Source organism: Seriola dumerili, unplaced genomic scaffold (genome assembly GCF_002260705.1).
Source record: "Seriola dumerili isolate Sdu_G_001 unplaced genomic scaffold, Sdu_1.0 BDQW01000409.1, whole genome shotgun sequence".
NCBI classification, from domain to species: Eukaryota; Metazoa; Chordata; class Actinopteri; order Carangiformes; family Carangidae; genus Seriola; species Seriola dumerili.
This window is the reverse complement of record NW_019174664.1, coordinates 780,216-807,544: the sequence shown is the minus strand read 5'-3', so window position 1 is coordinate 807,544 and position 27,329 is coordinate 780,216. Positions and strand designations below refer to the sequence as shown.

The following is a 27,329-nucleotide window of genomic DNA, read 5'->3' as shown; positions in this document are numbered from 1 at the left end:
TTGAAAGTATTCCTGTTAGAGTATTGCAGCACATTCAGTGCTTTGTACTGCTTTGTACTGTAATTTCCACGCCTTACCTTCCCTTCACCCTGCTGTGGTGTCCAAGACGTGATAACAGTAGTATGAGAAATGGGACAACTGTATTTACAACAATAGAAAAACTTTATGGGACACCAATATTAAATGTCCCTTTTGCACTTTGACAACAGGAGGGGGCTGGCATTAGGTGTGTGCTGTCAGCTGCCTGGCAGAGGGACCCCTTCAGCCTACTATTGAAGAGTTTCTGCATTGCTGTCATTCCTGCAGGGGGTAGCTGATAGCACCACTGAAAGGTAAGACAGTGGCTCTCTGTGCTTTCTGCAGACCTTCCTGCTGCATTTACAGTAGGTTTTGTTAGCTGGGTATAACTTTGGTGTTGATAAAGTCTTTGATGTTATTTTTTTTCCGTGGATTGTGTGTTGTCATTGAAGCTCTGGGCACTTATTACACAACTGGCAAGGTAAATGAAAAAAGAGAGTTCTTCTTATTTATTAATATCTGACTGTCTTGACCAAAGTATTTCATATCACAGTTGGCTAAGCCACTCCTATAATTACTGGAATATTTGGAGTTTAATTCAATACCGTAACATATGCTAAAACATTTTTGTTTAGTTATTGAATGATGTGGCCTTATAAAAATTGTCAATCATGTGATACAGTCAGTCTGTCCTTATACACACACTCTATTTACAGATGGCAGGAGGAATCTTCACCAATTTGGACAGTCAGTGTAATGTGGATTGTACCAATGTCCACCCACTGATGTGTCACATGTGTCATGAGCAGTACCAGTCCCCATGTCTGTTGGACTGCTACCACATCTTCTGTGCCCGCTGCCTACGAGGCCGGACCAATGACAGCCGTCTCACCTGCCCCCTCTGTGGGTAAGAGATAGCACTGTGAGGTTGATCATGACCAATTTAGGTTGCATATAGATTATCAATCTTGATAGCAATGGAAAAGTCTTTAATCTCTGGACAACCAAAACCTGTGTTCATTATCTCCACACTGAGATTGCATTATAGACTGACACATTGATCTGAAGGTTTTTCATCTATTTCAACTTTCCAAGGGAACACATTTCCTTATATCTTCACAATAAGTAAAAAAAAAACCTAATATGAAGGTTCAAGTCAAGTTTCTGAACTAAAAATTAATGCTGCACATGGTGTTTTGGTTTGTGTTTAAGATATCTGAGCCTGGATATTACACGTGTGGTTCTAGGGTTCTAAGGCAGAAATCCCCAAACAAATTGACAATATAGAGGCCAAAGGTCAAGGACTGACTCTTTTGGTGGACTACAGTATTTTAATTTTAAGTACAACTCCCCAACAGTTTGTATCATGTTGAAATTTGGCAATGCTATATAATGAGCTGGTGATCTCAAACTGCTAAAAACATGATTAAGCAGTTTAAATTCCTAGTAAAATATAATTTTGCTCCTTGAAACCCCATGGAGGGTCATACTTTTTGTGTGAGAAGCCAAATTTTTCCCACAAGCTTCAGTTTTGGGCAGCGTTGCTCAAAGGGATTCGTTCCGCATAAGTTGATTAGTAGATTGGTTTGGTCCATTCAGGAGATTTGAGGAGAATCCCATTGGTTTCAGAGAGCTTCGAGTCACTGTGTTTTGGTGTTAGGGGGCTGCTCAGTGATCCATTGCTGGCCTGGTGTAGGTAGGGCAGGTCTGAGTGACTGGGACAGCTGCAGGGTCATCCCTGTCTCTGATTTAGCCCTTGGCCACAACTCTTAGCAGGGCCAGCAAGTTCCACTAAGACCAGTCACACAGCAAACAAAGCATACTGGCATTTGGCATCGGTGCCAGCAGCTTAGGGCAATCAAAAGCAGTCACATGATACAAATCCATTTCATCCCCTATTAAGGAATGACCCATGGTTTACAGTCACCTTCAGGTCTACAGTATTAACTGTACCCCATCAGAGCACACAGGGATGTATAGAAATTGACCTCTACTGCAAGGTGATTGTACAATAAGTCTTTTCTATTGTGTCAGATACAACTTGACCCACGTTTGATTTCTTTTGTGTGTGGAAGAAGAGATCAGAGAATCAGATGTTGGGGATGAGCTCTGATCTTACAACATTATTCTTAGCTGTTCATATAATCTTAGACCTTATCCTTAGATATGGTTACATATTGAGAACTACTTAAAAACCTTCCTGATAAGCAGCTCCAAGGTTCTAATTCTGCTATGACACATATCTACCTCAAAAGGCTGTTTCTTCTGAGGATATATATGTTTGAATCCATAATGACCCAGATTCTTTTCACACTTCCAAACTATGAGACAAACAAGGCGACTTTCCCATTTACAGCTATTTGATGTTGACCTGTGTTGAGGTAGTTCTCCTGTGCTAGTCAGCAGCAGAGGTTAAAGTAATACTAATAACAGTGTCTTCATACCTCAAAGTACTGAGAAATTAGGAGGAAAAAATGCGACAATCATTGGTTTTCTATGAAAATAACCCAGTGGGCACAGAGCCACCGAGCTCTGCTGTCTGGGCTAAGGCTACAGGGGCCCGCTGACTGGCAGCTACTATTTCCATCAGCAGCAGCCTTCTAACAGCTGCTCACTCAAGAACCATGTAATCTAGGAATTCACTACTCTGCTATTAGTAGAACACAATAGATGCCCGTTGCTATGAAAACTAGATAAAACTTGCATGCACAGCAGAGAGAGACGGGGGAGTGAGGGGGTTGCATCATTGCAACTGAATCAAAATGAGGCAAACAGCATAATATTTAAATCAAACAAGCCTGTGCCAGTGAGGCCAACGAGGCAGAAAAACACTGGACATTGCAGCTGCATGTGTTCTTGTTTTCCACCTGAGATTAAATGTTTGTTTTTTTAAGATTTATAACTCTTCATACCTCTAAATTACAATTAGCTACACTTTTGTTTAATCTAATAGTTAACTGAGGTGAAATGCATTTCATAAAGTGTAATGTATGTTATTACTATTATTATTAATACTATTGAGTTGCTGGACAGTTGAATTTTCCCTAGTGGATGAATAAAGTATCTATCATTAGTTGATTCATCAATAGAAAATTTTGTCTGAACCTATTTTTATAATTGAATAATCATTTCAGTCAGGCAGTCAGTTTTTCAAACAAAAATGCCAAACAGTCTCTGGTTGTAAACCCTCAAATGTAAAGTTTTGTACTTCTCGTTGTCACATAAACAGAATGTCTTCAGGGTTTGGACTGACAGTTGGATAAAATAGGGAATCTGAAGATGCCATCTTGGGATCTGAAAAATTATAGCGAGCGTTTATTTTTTACTATGGCATTTCACTATTAAAAAGATTAATCAAAATTGGAAACAATTCATTGTAACAGGTCAAGCTTTTAAGTAAACCAAAACTGACTGACAAAAAAAAACTGTCCCATAAATTTATGAACACACCCACAGAAGCATTTTCAATTCTGTTCATAGTAGAGCTTCCGTCTGTTCTTCAGACTAATTATGCAGATTAGCGCAAAAAAATTTGCATTTAAATCTAAATACAACTGCAACCCTTATGTGTTTGTCTGTCTAAATCTGCCAAATCAATGAGCAGAGCTAAACTATCAATTTAGATATCGCTTTATTTAGATGATGTCATGCTTGCAGGTGTATAAAAAGATTAATTTGTCACACAGTGTGTGGTCCACTGAAAGAAAAAAAAATTCCTTTAAATCAAAGATGATAGCGCCATCTTCTGGGATTCCACAAGAATGCAATAAACACCAGATTTATTTTTAGTAAGAGCAAAATCCCTGTGTTGTTACACAAATCACGTTACTTTGATTATGTGTATTTATATTTAATTATTTTCACTGTACATTTAGATAACTCAGAATTCCTTTCACTGATTAACATACTGATGGAAACAACCATTCAGCCAGTGCTTAACTTAAAATGTATGAAAATGGCAAAAAATATGGAGCAATATAATTACACTGGGTTTATGTCAAGACATGATCAATTGACAACTCATTTAGTCATTTCAACTGGTGCTGGCAGTTCAGTTTTCCTCTTGGTATCCCTCAGTCTTCATGTCATTCAGACCGAGGTCTTCGTTCTGCTCAAAAGAGCGGGTGTACTTCTCCACAGTCATCTCAGGATCGGGCTCTGGGGCGTACACATTCTGCAAATAGCTGTTCCCCGCCGGGTCATCCAGGATGACATGGACATTCATTTCTCCTGCGATAATTTTGTCTATCTTCTCTCCAAACTCATTCAGCTTCTGCACCCGATCAGAGGTGCCGCTGTCACCGCAGATGAAGGGGTTTTTGGAGACGATCAGGTCTTTGATATCTTTCAGCAGTCCCTCCAGAGTGGTGAACTTTCCTCCCAGAGCTGCCATCCCCAGCTCAAACTCAAGCTCCGGGATGACGACCGAGCACGTCTCCGACTTGAGCACGTCTCGGGTCATGTCTGAAGGGTCGGTGATGTGCAGGGAGGTCTTGGTGCCGAGGTCCTCCGTGGCTCCACCTGATTTCACCTCATTGGTCCGGTGGCCACAACTGTCACAGTTGGTGGCCATGATGATGACCTCTTTGAAGTGAGGGATCTGGACGAGCTTCATGTTGGTCGAGGCTGGCGCGTTGCATTCTGGACAGTTAGTGTTGAAGACCAAAACCTCATTTCTCATGGCCTCCAGGTCGTTGCCTGCTGGTTCCTCTTCCAGGTCATCATCAGCCCTGAGTCCCAGCTGCATATCCTGCTGGACCGTCCGCTTGAACCGAGACACAGTGAGAGCCTCATCTTTCTGAGGGGCGAGTGGATTCTCCACAAAACTGTTTCCGGACGGATCCTCAATCACCAGAGTGAATTCATTTTCAACATCTTTTAGCTTCTTCAGCTTCTGGGTGAATTCATCTATTTTCTCAGCCACCTCTGGGTGAGCTGCTCGTCTGACAGGCTGGTCTTGCTCCAACCCTGCAACTGCTCGGTCCAGAAGGCCCTCAATGGTAGAAAGTGAGCCTTTCTGGGTGAAGGGAGGGATTTCAAAATCCAGCTCAGGGATCCTGGTGGTCGCACTGTCTGCCTTCACAACCTCCCGGTTCAAGTCCTGTTTTGTTTTGACTTTCAGTGAGTAACAAACGCCTTGGTCCTGGATCCGGCCTGCAGACTGGATTTCAGTGTTTGACCAGCCGCAGTTCCCGCAGCTGAAAGAGCTGACGATTATTTCTTTGAAGAACGGTATTCTGGTCAAAAGCAAACGAGTCGTACCGTTTTGGTAGCAGTTCATACACAGACTCTCGATCTCAGTGGGCTGCCAGTCTTCGTCGTCGGCGCTGATATCCTTGAAAACGCTCCCGCCTCGCACATTTTCCTCGGAAATAACAGACATTTTAATGGTCGAATATGTTAACTATTAAAGTTAACTTTTAAAAAAACTGTTAAGACACGCTGTCACCGCTCGTTCAGAGACGTCTTGTGCTGGAACTTTCTAGATGACAAGTCGTCGAGCTCTACCTTCTGTACACGTTTGATTTCATCGTGTTGTTCAGCTGCTTCCGCATCTTCTTCTTCGACGGCGGCGGCGCAGTCCAGGACTCGGCTGCTGCCCCCCTCAGCTTTGTTGTAGTATTGCACCAAAATATCCTGGAGTTTCTCCTGCACACAGGGCGAACACACTGGGTTTTTCAATTATATTTAGGACTTTAAGACAAATTTTGCATTGCATTGTAGCTGCTAACTTTTATTTTCCTGTTTTTATCTTCTTCTTTCATCTTCTATTTTATTTTGCTGTTTTAAAAATCATATTTATACTGTATGTTTTTTTGTTTATATTTCCATGTGTTATGTCTTTTTATGTTTTTTTTAATTTTTTTTTAAGCAGTTTAAATTTCTATGGTCCTGTACAAATAAACTATATTAAATTATGTCACAGCCTCATAGATTTGTCCACTTGTGAGGAGGATGCAGATTTGTTAGACAGATTTCGTTATACTTGAGTTTTCTTGTGTTTTTTTTGTCAAAATTCTTCAGTTATATTTATTTTATACATTTTAGGGAGTTATGGACTGGAATGGGTGGTTTGATTTGTGTGCAGGTGTGGTAATCTGTTTTGATTTAGAATCTCTTGTCATACAGGGATGAAATAAACAAGGGCATAGACTTTAGCAGAGTATAACAAAATCAGTAATACAGGAACTAATCTCAGCTGTTCTTGTCACTTCATTGTCATTTTTCATTTTGTTTCAGTTCACTTCTCTAAATGTCATGATTTTCTCTAAATGTCATTCGGGCTGTGTGACCTTGTGTTCTCTGCCACAGATATCCATCCATAGTAAAAGGGAATAACACCCTTCCACCAGAAGACCGTCTGCTGAAGTTCCTTGTTGACAACAATGCAGACACTGAGGAGACAGTCCAGTGTGCCAACTGTGACCAGGAAAGTAACAAAAAGGTACTAAAACAATCAGCTCTGTGCAAAGCTTCAGTGACATGATGACATCATAGCCAGATATTGAAAGAATGTATAGGCAGGACACAGACATTAAAATTAAATGTACACTTATGCTACATGAAATTTTATCCAAGAAATATTGTTGACTCTCACTAATGCATAGGAAGAAGAAGAAGAATTGAAGAAGATTTTTTTATATGTGACATTGCCCATTGTAGCTTTAAACTACAAAAAAAGCATCTCCCCACTTTGTCATATAATTGCATGTTTTATTTTTTTTTTCTGTACAGGACACAGGGATGATGTACTTCTGTAACACTTGTAGCCAGCCACTATGCGGCGCCTGCAGGGAGCTGACTCATAAGGCCAGAATGTTTTCCCACCATGAGATTGTGTCCTTGGCCAAACGCACTAAGGCCAAACACAGGAAGTGCTGTGAGTGCCACCTGTAATTTACTCCCTAAGAATTGCAGGCCAACAAGGCTTTATTACACAACGTTGCTCATAAGAACTCTAGTCCCTCCTGTTCTCTGCTTGAATCTCTTGGACTAAATATTAATCTTATTCTCATACAAAAGCAATGTGGTGGGTCATCTCTAAAAGCTTAATGAGCGGTGGTAAACTTAAACTGGTGTTAGAGAAGTCTCAGTTTTATCAACCAACGTGTGTTTGTCTTCTGAAGCCTGTTTGTCACAAACCTGCTCACGGAATACTGAAATCCTCTGGGCTGTAGTAATAAGTTGTCTGTGTCTCCACAGCTCTCCACGAGGAGCCCTACATCCTATTCTCAACAGAAAATAAGTCTATGCTTTGTATCAAGTGCTTCAGAGACATGCAAGTGTGAGTGAATCCACTACACAAACGCTACAACTGTCAGAAGTTTCCTCTTCTCTTCTCTTCTCTTCTCTTCTCTTCTCTTCTCTTCTCTTCTCTTCTCTTCTCTTTTCTTCTCTTCTCTTCTCTTCTCTTCTCCACATGGAATCAGTTGTTGTTTGTTTACTGCAGGGAGAGTCGGACTCACTGCATTGATATTGAGACGGCTTACATGCAGGGGTGTGAGATGTTGGACCAGGCTGTGCTGGTGAGAGAGAGTCCTATCTGTTCATCTACATATTTATGACACTCAAGGCAAAAAAAAAATTAGCATTATAAATAATTCAGGCACTCAGCGCTGGCACTGACATTGTGAGATGTAGCATAGGTGCACTCAAAATTAGTTTAGTTCATCACAGTGCAATTTGAATATATAAACATAAACTTTTTTTAAACAATGTTTTATTATTCTTATTATTATTAAGTCCTGCCAAGAAAAGCTTGGCAGCTATATAAGTCTGATTATGTGTGTGATTTTAGAGTAACAAAATGAATACATATTCACAAGAGCTAGTGTCAGTTTGGATGTCCTCCTCTACGTGCTCTGCCTAAAACTGTGTAAAAAAAAAAAAACACATACTACACATTCAGAAAAAATCTCAAATCTCAATCAGCTTTAATTGGTCTGTTTGTACGGTTAAGTAGCCTCAACTATGATTACATGTCATTGAGCATGAAGTTGTAATAAAGCTTCTGATGACAAATTAATGTCAGTTAAGTAACCCACTGTGACCTTTCACTGACAGTGATCCCCGTCCTCCCCCTGTAGGTGGTGAAGGATCTGCAGACTTCGACTCGAGAGGCAATCGTTCTGCTGAGAGCGATGATAGGAGAAGTGTGTCTAAATGTGGAGGAAGAAGAGAGTGCAATCTGCAGTCTGTTCAACAGCTTGCAGGTTATATAATGATCGTGATGTGATGTATTTCCCTCAAATGTATTTCCCACAAATTTATTTAACTTAATGATGTTTGGGTCCCAGTAGGTTAAAAAGGTCACTGCACCCATACACAGTATATACCAATAGGCTGCAAGGGACTATGGTCATAGGCGTGGTTAATCATCCTCGCTGCCCAGGGGGATAAACATCTCAAAACAATTAATAATTCAATAGATACACAATAAAACCTCAATCAAAATGCATCAATCCCAAAGAGATGGGCGTACAGACACAATCATAAATTAAGTATATCAAAAATATCCAAAATCCAAAAGCATTCATGTATTTCACCAGAAAAATTTTCACTTATATGCATCAGATGTTTCCTGTTAACACACTCTAACATACATTTCTGTTATCAAGAAGCTACACCCAAAATACTGAACATCTAAATTCTCTCTATCTCTCATCTAATCGAACTCTCTTGGTGTCAGAGTTTGACTTGTAAAGACGTAAAAAGTGGATCGGAAAGGGTATCCACCTTCTTCTCTTCATGCAGGGCTAACGAGCTTGAAGCCAACATTTTGACCTGACAAAAATCCAAATGGGATCGATGCATTTCCAGTGTAAATAACTTTGTGGTTTGGAGACAGTGCAGGCTTTTCTCTTTTTTTTTTTTTTTATCAATTTCCAATTCATGCATGTGATGTGCGTATAAATATGCTCCTTCTCATTTTTTCCCCTAACCAACACAAACAGCTGAAAGCAGTGTGTAGTTCAGTTGCTCCGTGTGACGCCATTACTGCTGCGTGGCCACTGGATGTCTCTGTTAACCTAATTGTGAGGGGAAGAGTGTATTTTCCTTTGCATAAGGAACAATCCAAGAGAGAAGAAACCACAATATGGAATTTACACCCATTTTTCTCCACAATCTTGAACATTCATTAGGTATTAAGAGCTCAAGGCCATTTTCACAGCAGTGTAAGGAATAAAAGGGTCTGTTTTCTCTGTTCTCATCTGACAGGAGAAACTAGCAGAGAGGAAGAAAATTCTTCTGAGAGCAGCTCAGAGGTAAAATGAAATATATAAAGATTTACAGTTCTTATATGAAAATGCTCTTTCACTACCACAAAGCTCACATCTCAATATTTACTAAACTGCATGCTATTATCCTGCTGTCACTGGGTCACTTCATACGTTTTCCTTTGTATCATGCTGCATTGTACTGAGGGTGATGAATAGCAGCACCCTGCTCGCTCTCGACTAATCTCGCTCCTCACCAAACACGTTTTCTTGGTGATTTTCATTTCAACAAAGCATTATGCTGAATTAAAAACACTTCAGCAGGATTACAGTGTTCAAGCTGTTACAGTTGGTGGCAGCCTGTGCCTGGATCCAATCAATGAAATGAAGCCCACTGAAAAGTGTTGGTAACTAAACAGTATATAAATTATGGACTTTCATAAGTCCACAGTGTCAACAACAGCAGCTGCTGCAGAAAACGTATTCAAACCTGTAGATTTCCTCCGCTTTACATCAAAACAATACATTTCGCTCTAACTCTAGGGCCTACTGAAACATGAGCAACTTGTATCTCTATGTTGCTAGCTGTTTACTTTTGCAATCACGAGACTGTAAAGTGATAAACAATGCAGAAATTGCCTTGCAATAGCAGGTCAGTGAGAGCCTCCCAAAGCATTAATTTAGCATTAACCCACAAGTAAAGCAATTAAAAAATTTACAACATCCCTTCAGGAATCATTAAAGTTTGATTTAATGTCATCCAAGTTTTGCAACTAATTAGTCTCTAAAACCAAATTATTGCACATCAGTTAGATTTTATGGAAGATTAATGAGTAATCGCTGAAATAAAATTTTGTATTTGACGATAAACAGACATCGAATTTGTGTTTCTACTTTCTCCTTGAATCTACAGACTCCCATTTCCAAACAACAAGAGTCTCGTATGTAAAAAAGCACTTTTCCTTTTTCAGTGTGCGCCTCATGTATGCGTGTCCATGTTTGAATGAGAGCAATTTTGTGCATGTGAGTGAGTGAGTGTATCAGGTTGCATTCTGCGATGATCTTTAATGAGATTTTTTTTGTGCCCAGTGTCCTCCATCTCTCTCTATCTCTCTCTCTCTCCATTGCCTGGAAGCCCTCCAGTGGCTGGGTTCCCGGAAGGGTTTTAAAGGCTATTTATGTCAGGCTTTGTGTGTCCGGCCCTATGTCTGCGCCTGTGTGTTTGTTACGGGAGAAGACAGATAGATTAGCTTCTGGAAATATGGAGCGTGCTGTTGTGGTTGCACCTCCTGAGCTGGATCCCTGTGTGTATTTCGGCAGGCATGGATGTCAAGGTGTAGCGTTACGTGTTCATGTGTTTGTTTGTGTGTCTGCAGTCAACACGAAGAGAAGGAGAAAGCACTAAAGGAACAACTCTCACACCTTACCGCCCTATTACCAACCCTCCAGGTAGAGTAAAATAAAGACCTCGTGAATAATAATCACGCAAAACCTCTACTACTGACATGTTTCTGGTCACAAACGATCATAATACTTAGTCACACGTTACATCTGAGGGGTGGTGAGATGATTAATGGGGAAGACAAGAAGATAAAGTAAGTTGTTCTATACAATTTATTTCTTTACTTTAATTTGTGATGAAATATTAAAAGATTTGGAGGCATTGAATGGTTACTTACATGAAACCATTTAAGAAGTTTAGAGGGAAAATCACTGCTGGAACTGCAAGCAACTCACAGACATCTGAAACAAGTCCAAGCTAGACACTTGTAAGGGGTCATAAGCCAAACTGTAACTGAGTAAACTTATCTAGTGACTTTCCACCACTGCCTGTTGAAGGGGACGATCTTACAGAAAACTAAGTGCATTTAGTTGTGGGATGATTAATCATGATGATCATTTAATGTCAGTTTCACTGCTTCACTTTCTCATTTCCCATCCAGCTTGTTTTAAACTCTAACCTTTAATCTCTGATGTTTCTAGGTTCACCTCGTCACCTGTTCGGCCTTCCTCAGTTCAGCCAACAAGTTTGAGTTTTTGGACATGGGCTACGTGAGTACGCCACAATTGGAGGAACGTAAACCAAGAACTATGTTTGATATTATTATTATTATTATTATTATTGCATGTTAGGAGTATTTTTAAAAGATATTAATATTGAGTTACTGCACTGCAATATGCGACATAAGCAGGTAAGAAAAGAGGAGTGGGTAGGGTAGGGGAAGAACGAAAACCATCAATTAGACAGAATATTGTAAACAAAAATAAATGAATTCAATTTAAGTTAAAGTGTTGATATACTACGTATACTTGACTGTACGCTATGGATGAAACTTGATTACAAATCACAAAGAAGTCAGAGTTTGTTCTGAGGAAGTTTTGTTGGCCGGAGAGAAGTTACAGTCTTAGCTGGACTGAACTGGTCTTTAAATGGAGGCTGTCCATAATGTCTCAGAGAGGTGAATCAGGTCACTGAATCACACCCGGGTGTTCTTGCTTACACAGCAACTAATGGAGCGACTGAAGAGGATTGTCAAGCTCCCTCATCGACTGAGACCAGTGCAGAGCAGCAAAGTGAGTGGGAACAAAATCTTGATCCAGAGCTGGAAAAAGGTTACACTGAGAATGTGATCCACTGCAGTGCACTGAGTAGTTGTTTCACTAGCTCACAGAGCAGTTTCTTTTTTATCATCGTCTGAGTTCAGTGCCTTTTTAATGGGAAGCTTTATTTATTTATCGATCTATCAGAAACAACACAAATTAGCAAATGTCAATATAATGTAAATGTGTCGGATTTAGCCAGAAGACTGAATATTGTACATGAAAAGAAACAAGACACACAAAACGCTGACAAAACAACAAAGCACATGGAGGATAAAGCATGAATTAAGACATAAAAGCCGTATGACTACAGATCTTTACAACAATAAATGAGTAAAAACATCACAAAGGACTACAGAACTATAGACTTACAAGCAGAAACCATGGTGCTTTTGCTTGTAAGGTAAACTTAACCAGCATATCACTGAAAGGAAAACAAAATTCAAAACAGCATCAGAAAATGATACAGTGGTTTGAAAAATGGCTAATTTCAAGCATGAATGTTCTACCACAAAAAAAAAACCCAAAGTCCTCAGAAACTCAAGGTCCACTTAACTCGAGCCCCAGGAAAAAGCTTTGTGTGTTTTTCTGAACTGTCACCGCTGGTGCTGCTGACAACAACCAAAGTTTTTAAATGGAATAGATCTCATGAATTGAAAAGTGATACTGTGTTTAAATCAGTATTTATCACTGTTACATCAGTATGTAAAGTAGGAACAAACAGATGGGAGATGAACTGTAGGAAAAACCAACGTGAAGCATCAGTTAGGAAGATTCAGTGCTTCTCGGCTTAGAGTCAGCACATCTCACGATGGTTGTGGAGAGCGCTGAATACAATTCACTCCAAAATCTCCAGTTGATGTTCAGGTGGGTTGAAATCAGGTGACTGTGAAGGCGGAAGTATTTGGAGGTTCACGTTTATGTTTGGTCTTTAATTTAAACAGATTGTTGCCTCACAGTAAAGTGGTCATGGACCTTTCTCCTTTTATGGTTATTAAAATATTTTTTCATGTAAATAATATGGAATAACAGTGATAATGTCTGCTATTATTACTATATCATCTATATATGTATATATATACACATTGCTATTGTTATGTGGTTGCTATACTGGTTGCTATACTGTAGTGTTTACTGTAGAAATGGGTTTAAATGTGGCATTTCCTGATTGTAATTTTCTTTCCTCATTCTTTTTCTTTCTATTTAGCATTATATTTTATTTCTATTGGTGGTGACTATAAAGAATAATGATGTCAGATATAAGTGCACTTTTTCAAACTCTTTTTGAATTAATTAGTTAAGACCAAATGGCTTGATCTGTGTCTGTCTTCCATTAGATCAACACAGACTACAGAAGTGAGTTTGCCCGCTGTCTAGAGCCCTTACTGCTGCTGGGACAGCGCTGCCCTCCCTCTGTCGCCGGGTCTACAAGTGTGGCAACAAGGTAAGATCGTTTACCTGCTGCCAAATATCATAAATGTAAGACTAATAGATCCCTTCCTCTGAGGTTGTATTAAACAATGTGCTCTTGCTGCCTGAATATCACCATGGCATCCTTTGAATTCTTCCAAGAAAGCGAAAAAGTCTGGCCAGAATATTTCACACTTGTGAAGCGTCCAAACTCAAAATCCCCAAATGGTTTGCAAGTACAGATGGTAGACAGCCATGACTGCAGTGAGAGGAAAGGAGGCGCCACGCTGAGTCCCACTATGGCAGTTATCCTGTCAGTCTGTAAGCTCTGTACACTGGTATGTTTACGTAAGTCACCTTGTTGCACGCGGAGGGGGGGGGGGGTAAAAGGAGGCATTCAATCCTGTTTTAGAAAGCTCCGGTCCTGCTGTGGTCAGGGCAACACAGCAGAGAGATGGATGGATAATTGTGGTTGTATGTGGTCACAGCTCTAGGATAGAGATGTTTACTGTTTGATGTCTTGTCTTACATAGAAGTCAAGCGTTAAATTGAATTTGCTTGCAATCTGGGGAAAACCAAAGCATCAAAAAATCCTTAAACAATGCCATATAGTATTTTAACGTATTATATTCCTTTAAAAAATAGTGTTTAATCACTGTTAATACTTAAAACACCTTTATTAATCTTTATTTAAAGACCCATCAGAAGACAAGGTTTTCGTTTTTCTGTGCTTCACGTCCCTCCACTTACACACCCGCCCCTGGCTGATTTTTTTTTCCACATCAGTGTCTCCCAACTGTTCGCAGGTCCTCAAGCCCACCCACTAATACCAGCATACTGACTCTAACTCTCCCTTCCAACTTGTTCAGCGTCCTGCCAGTGCAAGATGCAAAGTGGGCAGGGATTGGTGGCCTGGCCGGCTGGCACTATTTTTATCGTAATTTCACAGAACTCTCCAGGATTCATCTGGAGGTTGGCACACAGGAGCGGTCGGGCCACTTTGTTCCAGGGCGGTGATGTCACCGCTTTAGCACGGGCATAGTCTTTAATTGGCGTCGCTGGTGGGAGGACAGAGGCTGGATGTGCAGAAGATGACATGTGTATGGCAGAGAGAGGGGAGATACATGTTTTAGACAGGTCTTCCGTTGCATCAACACTAGGCAAGAAGACAGGAGTAAGGGCCTACCAGACCCCAGGTAATTTTATGCAGGTTTTTATCATGTTTTATTATAGTGTATAGTAGAGTATCATGAGTATGTCACATGTGCCTTAACCGACAGTGTGAGCTTTTCCAGTTGCATGTCTTGAAATATTTAAGATTAGAGAAAAAGTTCAAGTAAATGTTGAACTGGTTGTGTGGGATCAGAGGCAGAGTCGCAGCCTGGCTCTCTGCTCTTTGTGGCAAATATCTGTTTACGGTGGTGACACTTTAAGATGAAAAGATGACAGTGGCAACACGAGATGCTTGACTCCACAATTTCACAAGTCTATTCCATACTTCAGTTCACAGACGCAGGAGGAAATAGGCTTTTCCTCACCATATGGTTGATCAGAATGCCGCCCACATGGTGCAGCCTGTTACTCAGAGCAAGTGAATGTGTTGTTGTGTCTGATACGTTCCTAAATTGCTGTCTGAAAGCCCCCCCCCACACACACACACACACACACACACACACACACACACACTTATCAGCCGTGTAGGATGCAAACTGGGTAGGGACTGGTGGATGGCCAGATGACTGGCCCTATTTTTATCATAATCTTACAGAATAGAACTTGTACAGAAGTTGCACAGACTTGTTCTTTCATGCTGCTGCTGCTGCATTAGTACTGGCAAAGTCTGTAATTGGCTGTGTAGGAACTCAGCATGGATTCTCAGAGGACAACATTCATATGGCAGCATGAGAGTGATACGTTCTCACCTTAGGGCAGTTATGCTGCTTTAGGTGTGAATCCAGGACCAGGTTCTAGGAGAACCTAGATAAATGTAAGTGGCTATGTGCTACATACTGTCACATGCTTCTTGAAGGTGATGGTGAAGAGATGTGAGTATTCTGACTGAATCTACGAGATCTCAAGTCCGCTATTTTTTGCATTTATTTACTCATTTTCAGAACTGATTCATTTGCTTTCACTGTTGTGTAGTAATCAGAATTCCCACTGCCGAGTTTTGCTAAAGTTGTATCGTATTTAAAGTAAAATAGAAACTTGGTGAATTTGGAAATAACTGTCATATAGCTAAGGCAACAAGTGAACATTTGTTTAACTGCAACAGAGAGATGGACACGACCATTGAACTGTGCTTGAATAAAGCACTTAGCTGCAGTTTAGCAGCTCAGGCTCAAGTAGTAGACATAGCTGAAGTTTTGTTGACTGACATAAAAAAATTGCCTTGATGGGTTGATATAAAAATGTTTAGAATTAATTCTACATAAAGAGGGTGTACAGAGTTGTGTATCTTGTGTGTGGAATTCAATGTAATAAGTTTCATTCAATGATAGAAATCTAGGATCTGTGTTTTTTGCATACAGTATGCAGATAATTCCCCACTGATAGCAGCAATAGAAAGCTCAGGAAGCCATATTGCACTAGGTGTTTTGAACAGTGCCTGGAGAGGAGCTGCACATAGGAGTATGTCTTTATAAAATCTATACAGCCTGAGCAGAGCTGAGTGTAGAGGCTGATGCCAGCAATACTGTTATTGACCAATATGTTCAATAATGGGGTTCAATTTATGTAATATGGAGCGTTAACCCTCCTGTGGTTTAAGAGATGGAGCTTAGCTACAGGTAATGTAATGTATTGACGGCAAAAACTGTCATCAATTGTTGAAGAACAGTTATTAATGCAAGAAAAAAAAATGCAGTCATTTTTTTCCCCCTTGTTTTACCTCAGGCTCCAGTCCCCTCTCTCCATGTCCTGCCGCTCCCCATCTCTCAGTGAGATGCCCCTAGGCTCTGTGTTGGGGCGAAGGCCCACTTCTCACCGCAACATCTGCACCAAGGTTCTCCTGGCTGAGGGGAGGGAGACACCCTTCACTGAGCACTGTCGCAATTATGAGAACACCTACAGGGTGAGCGCTGTGTGTGACCAACGTTACTGCAGATTTACAGTTACATATCTGGCCTTATGCTTTTATCCAGAACAATATTTCAAGTGTATAATGAATTGCACATTTGCAGGGAACAAGTTGAAAGGAGTTAAAAGGTGCTTATTTCCTTGTTACTATAGAACCAGAGCAAACGTACGATATCGTCCATTGGGATAAATTGAATGGAATTACTTAGTTTTATGTCCATAGTTCATTGAAAATCTCCTGTATGTGGAGGCACGATAGTTAAAAGTGCTGCAGCAACTTTTCTTCCTGGGATCCACAATAGTAGACAAGGAGCTAACTTTGATCCTCAAAGTGAAGCAGCATGAATTCCTCTGGAAACTCATCTTCAACTTGTCTAGTGAGCAACAAGGTTTTCACGCTTGGATGCACTTCGCCTGGCATCTGTACACCCATCAAATCTCTGCTGTTTTAAAGACACTGAAACACCTCCTTAGTGTCATGTCTTATATACTGTAGATGTGTGTATGTTTCTATAGACGCTCCAGACCGACATTCAGAATCTGAAGGATCAGGTCCAGGAGCTGCACCGAGATCTGACCAAGCATCACTCCATCATCAACACTGATAAAATGGGCGAGATCCTGGACAGATCGCTGCACATTGACAGCCAGATAGCTGCCCAGTACTCCACTGTGGAAACTGTGAGAGTCATGTTCGAAGAGGTGTGTCAGGTGTTACCATGATGCCTTCTAACTAAAACGTTTCTACATTTGTCCTCAGTCAGTGCACCTCCCTGCATACTAACAAGCCAGTCCTCAGCCATAGGCTGCTAAGAATGCAGAGTGAAAAGAGGGAAAATAAAAGTAGCAAATGTTAAGGTGTCCCATGAGTCGGTGTAATATTTGATTTTGTGAGAATCAGCTGATTTACTTCACTTCCTCACAGATCTGGGATGAGACGTTTCAGAGGGTTACTAATGAGCAGGAGATCTATGAAGGTTTGTCTTCACCAGTGACAACAAAAAAAATCCCATTTGTTCCGCATTTTGTTAAATAGTTTGATTTGATTTAATTTCCCTTGTTTGCTGACTCTAGCCCAGCTTCATGACCTGATGCAGCTGAAGCAGGAGAACTTCTACCTGACCACCATCACCAGACAGATCAGCCCCTACATCTTGTCCATTGCGAAGGTCAAGGAGAGACTGGAGCCCAGGTGCTGTATTCATATTGTCCATCTGCTGCCACACTGCTTGACTGATGACACTGATTGAGAAGAAAGGAAGCTCCTCTTTATATAAAGTACCACTTCATGAAGCGTGAAGGAGTGAGCGTGTGTGTGAGATTGTACAAGAAGGTGAAAGATAAAGGAAATTTCAACAACAGAAATGTGTTTTATATCTCGTGAACAGTTGTAGTCTGGTACTGAATATGTTGCAAACGTGTTGTGTCGCCAAACAAATTGAGTCACACTGTTGTGCTTAATGACATGTTTTGTCATTACTGTGAACATGGGAAATGTAAATTTAACTTCACTCAGTTCCACACACACTGTTCTGCTGTGGTTAATACTCACTCAGCAGCAGATTTGTGTAATTCTGTGGCTGAAAATAGTCTCCAAACAACCAAATAATATATATTTGTGACCTGTCTGTTAAAGATATGCGTCTTCAGTTGGAACCACTGGGCTTACTGGGGAAATCAGAAAGTACTGAGAGACACACTAACGCATTGGTTTTGATCTTTTTGTGGGATTTGTTGACAGTGAGAAAAATACCGAATAACACCAGCCCTGTCTTTTAATAGCACAGACAACTAGAAGAAGATGATCATATTTCAAAATATATTTTGTAGGTTTCAGGAGCCTAAAGAGCACCACGATGACCGCACAGAAACAATGCTGAAAATCTATGAAGACAGCTCAATAGCAAAGGAAAGGCATGACAGGTATTGACATATGCTGTGTACAACTGAATTGAACAAAATGTCAAAAATATCCGGGTGCGTATAATGCTTCTGTAGATACATTTCATTAACCATATTTCATGAGCCAGCACAGAGGAGGAATTTTTTTTTTTTTTGAATGTGATCTGTATACAATAGTCCATTTTACATTTTATTGTACCTTCTATGATGATTGAAGAGCTGCACTATTTAGTAAAATGTCTGCAGTCTCAAAAGATTTCTTCTGGCTGCAGGATGATAAAAGGATTGAGTAGTGAGTTGTTGAGGGAACTGACTAATGACTAATTTAATTTGCAGCGAAGGGAGAAGAAACAAAGCATTTAGAGTCTTGTTTCATCACTGCAATGATAAATATGGTAGGTTATAAATCCATATGGGCTGGATATTATTATGTGAATGACAAAATCAGAGTAAAAAAAAAAAAAAAAAAAGCAGTCATGAAAATTTGCGATAGTAAATACTCCAGATGTTCAGAAGGTTTAGTAGCAGCAGAATCATCTACAACAACATACCTTTAATAAATGTGTCTACACAGTATGTGTTGAACTTTGGAGTGAAGCTCCTCATTTATTTTCGTTGACAGTGACAACCAGACCTGTGTCACAGACCAAGACAGAGACAAGAACAACCGCCCGCTGATCCTCGAATCGGGGGAGAGCTCTGTCAAGACCAGCCGTCCGGGCAGGCAGAGGGGCCCCAGCACGGAGACGTCCAGCCACAGCGAGATGCCTTTATAAACACCCTGTCATTTGATTTCCGTCCCCCCTCTTCCTTCCCTGCCCCTGTGGAGCAATGGGCCTTAATTCAACTATAACAAGCCCAGGATGGTATGTGACTTCTTCTGCTGTCCAGATCCTGCACATAACATTTTCTCAGCAGCGGGGAGCTGTCAACAGCTCCAAGGTGAGCCCTTGGATAGACACTAAGTGAACGTACATACATAAGAGGTCAAAGACTCACAGCTGTCAGAGCCTGACACGGAAAATCTCCTTATTCAAAGATAACTATATTTTAAAGAATTGCTTTGGTGTTATTTTTGAGCCATGGACTGTTGCAGTGAGACAGTAACAGTCTGCCTTTTGTTGCTCTGTTTGTCCTTTTACTGTTTAAAATGATACGTAGGTACGTGTAGAGTGTCAATTATCTCTCTCTTTTTTGTCTTTTTTTCTACAGTTTGTGTAGAATTGCTTTTTGCAGGATCTATTACTTGCATACATTTTTTTTTTTTTTTCTTGAAGGCTGGAGACTGATGATGAATGACTGCCCAGATCAGGAGATTGTTGAGGCGCTGTGACAGCACAGATGGAACACAGCACATGCAATGATGTGTGTGTCATTCTGGGTGTCAGCATAAGTCATATGTTGATTTGTGTCATGTGTGTCATCCCATACATCAGTCTCCTCCAAAATGAGGCAGTCTTTCTCCAGGATTATGTGTGCAGTGTGTGTGTATGTGGGTTTTTTTTTTTTTTCCTGCAGTTCTTACATCTACATGCTAAAGGTAGAAAAAAATAGGATTACAGAGATGTGTGAATTTTACTGGGCTTGCCTTAACCTCAGTCTGCTAGTTTTTTAGACTCGCCAATCATCCTCAATATCCCAAGGTGTCGTGTACTGTTGCAAGAAATATACAGTATTCCTCATGGTTCGCCTCTCGACTTCAGCACACGTCAGTGTCAGCGGCATGCTTTAAGGCATTTGCCCTGCAGGAAATCAGCAGGTAACCTTCATCCTCTCTCCCCTCCTTACTCCCCTGGATGTTCTCCTTAATCAATCATGTAGGTGTTATAAACAGATCCCATGTTAAAACTAACAAGAAGTGGAATGTAAATGTATTTACCCAACCACCACTAAGGCAGGCTGATCTAGAGGAGCGGCCATACATCACCGGAAACATTTAAATTTAAAATGATTTCAGGAGATTGTGCCACTGAGTGTAGAAGGTTTTTTTTTTTTTTTTTTTTTGAAGGACTTCTTATTCTGCCAACTACATCTTTAAGAAACAAAGAGCTTAGCACACAGAAGCGATTCAAGGTGAAACCTCCCCACCTGCTACCAGCTCAGAGACAGGGACAGCCCCTATTCTCGGTACAGGTAAGGATAATAATGAGGAGCTAGATTGACGGCTTCAGCAAACAGAAGGAGAAGGCTATTTACATTACACTTTCGGAGCTAAAGTGGGCTTGTTCAGAGCCATCGCTCCACAGGAAATATTGGGGTCATGCTGGCCTTAAGGAGCAGGCCTGCTCTGCAGAAGAGTCAGAGGTGCAGATTCATTAAAAATACATTTGTGACAGCAGAGTAACAAATGGCTATGCCTGTGCTCTGGTCCTGCACACCCTCCCCATGGTCATTCATCATCTGCACTCATCGAACTACCAGGTCCACGTTCACTGTTCATTATTTTCTCTCTCTCTCTCTCTCTCTCTCTCTCTGCTGGGCTTCCTCGCCTACTGCTTGAGGGGGAAAATAAAACAGCAAAGGTTATTTTGCTCCAACAAAGAGAAAAAAAAAAAAGTATTCTTGAGAGACATTCATGGCACATTTGGAGCTAAAGTTCATAGAGAGATTGTTCTTTATTTGTTTAACAATTAAGACAGGACACATTTTTGCTCCATTCACTTTACAGCAGTTGCCAGTGGAGACACTTACGGAGGATATACTAAAGGAAGAACCCTGCCTGCAAGGCTCCATTTTTAAAACTCTTAAGTCTTCATCATCGTGTAATTGAGAAAAAAAAACATTAAAGATAGAAGAGAAATAGAAAGATAAGATAAAATGAAAGTTTAATGATCTCCATGGAAAAAATGGGTCACTGAAGAAATGAAAGAGTGTGACATTAAAAATAATACAATTAGAGCAAATAGAGCAGATTGGGATAAAACCACAGATGATTATATAATGAGGATGAAAATACAGTTGAGAGTCTTAATCATGCTAAATACAAAACTGCATAGAGAACCACAGTTAGCTCCAAAGATTCTACTGACTAAAGACAGATTTACAGGTTTATATAATTGGATCTTTATATCTGGTTTATGGATGGCAGCTTCAACAGACGATGAGAGCATAGGGAGTTATTCCAGAAATGAGTAATGATTTAGCTGCATATGCAGAACTAAAATTCAGGGAAAAATCTGGATTTTCTCAAACTTTAAATCTGAGAAAATAATCCCTGATGTCATAGTGATGTCATCTCGGTTACAGATTTATAGCAGAAAGCCTGCATTACTCACTGAAGGTGTGGAGTTTGAAGGACAAGGGCCTTTAATGAAAGCCACCATACATTGCATTATGGGAAGTGTAGGATCAAGTGTTTAAGGATCACAACACTTACTAGGGACTAAAAGTCAGAATATCTCAGCCTCTGCTGGACAGTTCTTATTTCAGTCAAGTCCACAGACTTTACGGACGTGTAAATCAAAATCACTGCATTTCCAGATCATTTTGGTTTTGTTGATCTGCAATATACTTCTAAATATGATTCTTGGTTTAGTTTGTGGAGGTGCTTTTTTGTTTTACAGTATTTTCAATTCTGGCCCGAATTTATTTTAGCGCTTTAACGTGCTTTACAGTTTCATTCATTTCATTCATGTGGCCAGGTATTGAACTGCCAACCTGAATGACCCATTCTACCTTGCTGAGTCACAGCTGCCCCGCACTATTCATGCATGTGTTTCAACCGTGCTGCCCTGTGGCTTTGAACATTGCAGTGGTCCCTTTAAATCCCCATCTTCTTCATTGTAAACTGTTGTGGCGTGTGCTTTGCCACAAGGTCTGTGGTTTCAAATTGTGCACTTGCTGCTACTGTGTTTGTTTTAACAAGACTGATGAGCTCTTAATTGGATTTAACTGTTTAGGTTAACTTAAGACTTTGTCTCCTTTAAGGAATACACGGCAGGAGACAACAGTCCGTGTTTTTGAAAGTCTTTACAGAAACTAAAACCAATCAGTTCTTTGCCTAATGGCGAGGGATATGTTGACCCCTTCCCTGCTGGCTGCTGTGGACTGGAGGGTAATTGGAATCAATGTTGATGCCGTTATCACTGGTGACAGATGCACTAGGCAACAGTGTGAAAAGGTCAGAGGTCGAGAGAGCCCTCCCAAGGGACTCGAGATGCTTGAGGCATAAAAATGTCATTCCTGAATCAATTTCACGTGTGAACATTGGTTTTTATCTCTGAGGGGTTTTGAGCATGACTGTTTCTTGTAGTGTTCTTACTGCTGGCCACTGAGCAGCCCGAGGCACCAGGTGGGGGGTAAAGTTAAGATGTCTAAGATAGGGAGACTATTACTCCATCACTTTTTTCACAAAGATCCTCCTGCACCGATGAGGGATTCTTTCTCCTGTGCATCTGAACTGAAAAAGAGACATGTAGGTCAAGGCATGTCAATATTTTTTTATCACTCAGTGCCCCAGTGCTGTATAATTGACCCAGGCGTCAGAGCCAGGGGTTTCAATTTGACCTCAGCAGCTCACAAGGTCATATATTTTTATTCCCATCTGCTTGGCCTATATCTGGAAGTGTGAAGGAGAAAACTTGCTATTTGCATTTTTATTTGAATTTGTTTATTTAAAAAAAATGTAAATATGCAGAGACATTTTAGGAGTCTGGGCTCAGTCTGAAAACCTAGTTTATACTGACATCATTTTCTTCTGAGGAGAGTGTGAAGAAAGAAAGAAAAAGTGCTAAGAAATAATTTAAACGAACAATATCGAGTATACATAAAATCTCCATTAACTATGAGTATGTGTCAAATTAACATTATGAATTAAGATTGTAGGACTAAGATTGTGGTATTGATCCTGATCATATTAAAGATTGACTTGATAAAGAGGCAGAATTGCAGCAGGTCTAGATGCTATTTTAAAATTTATCTCAGGCACTACAGACAAATCACTTCTCATGTGTCCAGTGGATTTTTCTACAGAAAAAATGATAAAGGAGTAAATGTTGTTAGCTTGACTGTCATAGCTTTTCTCAGGAATAAGCATAAATCCCTTTAAAAAAAATCTATTGGCCAATTTGATTTCAGAAGTATTGGTCACCTCTAGATGCTGTAAATAAGACATTTCTTGTTGTGTTGGAAGTCCCCAGTGCTGAAGCCCACAAATTCATTCTTTCCAAACCTCTCCGGGGATCGTCACTAATGCAATAACAGAGGTGACAAATTGAGTTCCTTTTATTGCATCGAACAACAATGGCAGCAAGTGAGCGTGTCCTTGACTCTCAGGAATCACAGGTGTGAGTCTGAGGATGTGTCAAACCTGCATGCATGCAAGACTCAGGAGAGCTAGCCCAGCAGCTCCTTATTAATCAACAGCTTGTTGGGCTGCTGGCCATACCCTCCTCCCTTTTCCCTCCTTTCATTTCCCACCTTCACCCCCACCATCCTCTTCCTCCATCTCTCCTCCCCACCCTGTTTTTTTTTTTTTTTAAAAAAAGAGCCTCAGCCTCCCATTCTGGTCAGGAGTGCAGCAAAAATGAATCATTAACACAGTTTGGCCGTTAATTAAGACCTCTCCCCCACACTCTGACAAAGGGAAAGTAAGGAAGCACAACAGGATTCAGTATGGAAATCAGGAAAGAAAATATGTGAATATTTTAACAGATAATCCTGTTACCCTGCTTTTGGCTAATTTGGCCTCATTACTAAAACATCTCGCCGTGTCGCAGCTGGTGGTAGGAGCACACGCAGGCTGATGCAGTGAAGTTACTTTAATAGAATTAATGATGAAGGCCCAGTCTTACAAGCAGACGAGTGGGCAGACAGACAGGTAACAGATAACCGTATACAGCAAGCAAGGTAACAGGGACGAGAGGAACCACACTTAACGCTTGCACAGACAATCTGGGACCTGACTGGGGGGGGGGGGGCTGGGTATATATCCAGGGGACAAAATTAGGGAAATGCCGAACAGGTGTAAGGGAGGCGATTGGGAATGGAGAACAGGTGATCAGGTGGGTCTGGGAGCAGGAGGAGGACATCTGGTGCGCTGGTGGAGTATGACAGGATTCATGACACGCCCGGGATTGAGTAACAAAATTAACTTAAATTCCAATTTGAGGAAAACCTGCTTAAGATTCATGGTCAATCACTACAAACTTGTTTTCCCTTTTTACATGTATTGCTTTTATTTTGGCAATGTGCGCAGTGGCTGACTCTTTCAGTTTTATGGACTGACAAACATGTAGGTGTGAAAACATTTATGCAAACTGCAGCTTCAAATTTCTTCTGTTTCTGGTTGGCTGCGTTACTTATTATTAGATGCAACAGTGTCTTTATTGTTACTTACTGTTAATATGTCTTCTAAAAAGCTGTTAAGAAAGTAAATTAACATTTTATCAGCTATATTCACAGGGAAAATAGTAAATTCCTTAAAGAAAAGGCTCCATTTAATAATGGTAACTTTATGCTCCTTATACACTATGTTGAATTGTATGCATTTTTTTTTTTTTTACATGTCCAGCTTATCTGTTGCACATTGATTAATATATTCTCTTATATATAATTTGTTAGAATCAATTAATCAAGTGTAATTCTCCTATATTTAGCACCAAATTACATAATTATTTTAGGGAATTTAAGGTTTTAGAAAATGACATTACATACACAGTGAATACAGCATTACATTTAACTGCAAGGATGTGATCCAAGTCATAGTTTTTTAATTAAGCAGTTTTTTTTTTTTTTTTGAGAAACTTAACCTCTCCCTCAGCCTCTCTCGCCCAGCCTACATCCCAAACTTCTTATATATGAATTATGAGCACCTACACATTTTGCTTTCAGAAATGATGAGTGTAAAACCTTTTTATGAGGCTACTTTTTCTGATGATGTTGCCTCAGTTTTTCAGTGCAACACAGACTGACATCAAAACGTGATGTTTACTGTTGATATTTAGACAATTAAAATGACTGGGCTGCACTCTGAGGTGTTGAGGATGCAGCACTTACGGTACAGTCGGGGGAATGTCGGTATTTGTGTGTTTATGCATATGGATGTGTACAAGATTGCTGCTGTTGCTGCTGCTGCTGCTGCTGCTGCAGTAATAAAATTTCCATTCATGCTTTGTTAAGAGGCCCACGAGGTGCTACATAAACAGATGACAAGGCTGCTACCTCAAGGGCTCGCAGCTCCACAGCCTACACACACGAGGACAATAGACCATTCAGGCCAACCAGAGTTATTGCCTCGCAATAATGAAAGCCATCAGGGACACAAACCTTAACTGCAAGTTCACATGCTGTGTACTACTTCAATGCTTTATGTAAGTTATTGAGGAGCACCCAAAGTACGTGTGGGTGAAATATGAAAATCAGGTGTTTTTACATCCCAGGTGCAAACAGCATTATCACTCTAATTACTCTTGATATGTTTGAGAGGCAGCAGACAGAAAATAAATCTTTCTTTTCATGAGCCTTGTTTCATAATTTACTATATTAGTGTCATTTTAGCTAAGTGCACAGGTGCTGTTACAGTGTGTATTGTAGCTGGTGGTAGATGTGACAAGTTTTAGCACTCACTGAAAATGGGTTGAGACTGAAGGTGGTATGGTTTTTGAGAAAATGCACATTGGAGAGCAAAGAAAAAAAGGGTAGAAGATGAGAAAAGCAGGGAGATAAATGTCTGGTTGGATAAATAAAAGCAGGGAGATAAAGAGATCTTTGAGAGGAACAGGGTAAAAGTAAACAGAGGTGCGTGACAGGGAAGAAGAATGAAAAAAATCCCAGAGAGAAGAGTGGAGAGAGACAGCCATTCTCGAAATGCATTGAATTACTGTGCATATAGATGCAAATGTCATATAAATCCTTTTTCCTTTTTGTTAACCTGCATAATAAAGGATTACTTGACAAATAGTCTACATTCTTTATTTCTAAGAAAAAAAACAAAAAACATTGTGCTGCATAACATTTCAAATCAGTGCCGACCTTGAAATGAAAAAGCTCGACGACAACAAACACTCTCTTGTTGGAAAACCAAAACTAAATGTGGCAAATATGATCAGTCATAGAAAACATTTGGAAAATTAAGGCAGGAATGAAGCATGAAAACATTCAGTCTACATTTTTCATCTTTTCTTTTATAATCTTAGTGAAAATAACTTCTGTAGTAGTAGTAGTAGTAGTAGTAACAGTCTTTGCACCTTTAACTTAGTCTCACCTTGTGCCTTTCAAATACATTTTTTCTCAGAACAAGCATCATTAAGCTGAAGCCACAATGGCTGCCTTATTTTCAGATATGCCCAGCGTGAGAAAAAAAAGATGCAATTTCTTTGTCATCTTTGTAGATATTTTTACAGCTTCTAAGAAAACCAGTATTTAACAGGTATCAAGACAACGGAAGTTATTTAAACTACACGATGTTGTAGTCTCTTACAGGATGTAAGGGACTACAGCATCTAAATAACTCTGAGTTGCCTGCTCCTGGTGCAAAACTGTAGCTTTTTAAATGATCTTTTATTATGAATGAAATCACCAAAACAATGTCGTTGCCTTTCTGCATCAGTCTTTGAATCCACAGCCGACAACATGCCTGTTTATCGTCTAACTCCAGGAGAAAGTGCATCAAACCGAAGCTTCAAATTCTGACCTCATGTCCATGTTATCACAGAAAGCTGTGAGTGGACATTATGTGGTACTGCAGTGATTTAACATGGGCTTCTTATAGGCTGAGTGGGTGTGGAACTAGGCTCAGTAGATACACTGAATTAAGGCATAGTTACATGAGGTATGAAAGCAAATAAGGTGCCTCTTACTATCCACATGACTCAAGCTATGACAGCAGTGATAATTTCAGTAACGTGACCAACGTAGTTACCACATCTCTGTTCTGACACATTTACTCATTGTGATTTCAAAACAGGAAGTTCAAAACTTTCAGAAGAGAAATGACTGTAAAAAAAAAAAAAAAAATCCAAATGATGCAATCGCTCAGTAAAGTGTGCAGCCAGTGTCCGCTTTCTTTACGCTCTAACTGCTGTAACTCTCCTTTAATTTACACACAACTTAAAACTGAAACAAACTGAACTCAAAGAATGATGTATAACGTTATTCATTGTT

General features: G+C 40.2%; 2 protein-coding genes across 2 annotated transcripts; one reads left to right on the top strand and one right to left on the bottom strand.

The window, feature by feature from the left end:
* The first annotated feature begins 734 nt into the window (after nucleotides 1–734).
* rnf207 (ring finger protein 207) lies at nucleotides 735–19,232 on the top strand. The gene is made up of 18 exons (XM_022761387.1): nucleotides 735–925; nucleotides 6,331–6,463; nucleotides 6,754–6,898; nucleotides 7,222–7,303; nucleotides 7,469–7,544; nucleotides 8,106–8,231; nucleotides 9,238–9,284; nucleotides 10,613–10,685; nucleotides 11,220–11,288; nucleotides 11,742–11,810; nucleotides 13,175–13,281; nucleotides 14,117–14,260; nucleotides 14,357–14,443; nucleotides 16,143–16,320; nucleotides 16,842–17,027; nucleotides 17,251–17,302; nucleotides 17,400–17,517; nucleotides 18,850–19,232. Exons 1-18 carry the CDS (start codon nucleotides 735–737, stop codon nucleotides 19,001–19,003), a joined length of 2,037 nt encoding a protein of 678 aa, XP_022617108.1. The 3' UTR covers nucleotides 19,004–19,232.
* On the bottom strand, nucleotides 3,770–5,565 carry zpr1 (ZPR1 zinc finger). Its single transcript, XM_022761487.1, has one exon. It carries the CDS (start codon nucleotides 5,399–5,401, stop codon nucleotides 4,070–4,072), a length of 1,332 nt encoding a protein of 443 aa, XP_022617208.1. The 5' UTR covers nucleotides 5,402–5,565; the 3' UTR covers nucleotides 3,770–4,069.
* Nucleotides 19,233–27,329: the final 8,097 nt, after the last annotated feature.

Excerpts from the sequence above, each read along its gene's own strand:
- rnf207 (XM_022761387.1), top strand. The coding sequence starts at position 735 with ATGGCAGGAGGAATCTTCACCAATTTGGACAGTCAGTGTAATGTGGAT. Across the intron at positions 13,282-14,116 it reads TCTACAAGTGTGGCAACAAG|CGTCCTGCCAGTGCAAGATG; the intron begins GTAAGATCGTTT and ends CAACTTGTTCAG. Across the intron at positions 17,028-17,250 it reads TGAGAGTCATGTTCGAAGAG|ATCTGGGATGAGACGTTTCA; the intron begins GTGTGTCAGGTG and ends ACTTCCTCACAG.
- zpr1 (XM_022761487.1), bottom strand. The coding sequence starts at position 5,401 with ATGTCTGTTATTTCCGAGGAAAATGTGCGAGGCGGGAGCGTTTTCAAG.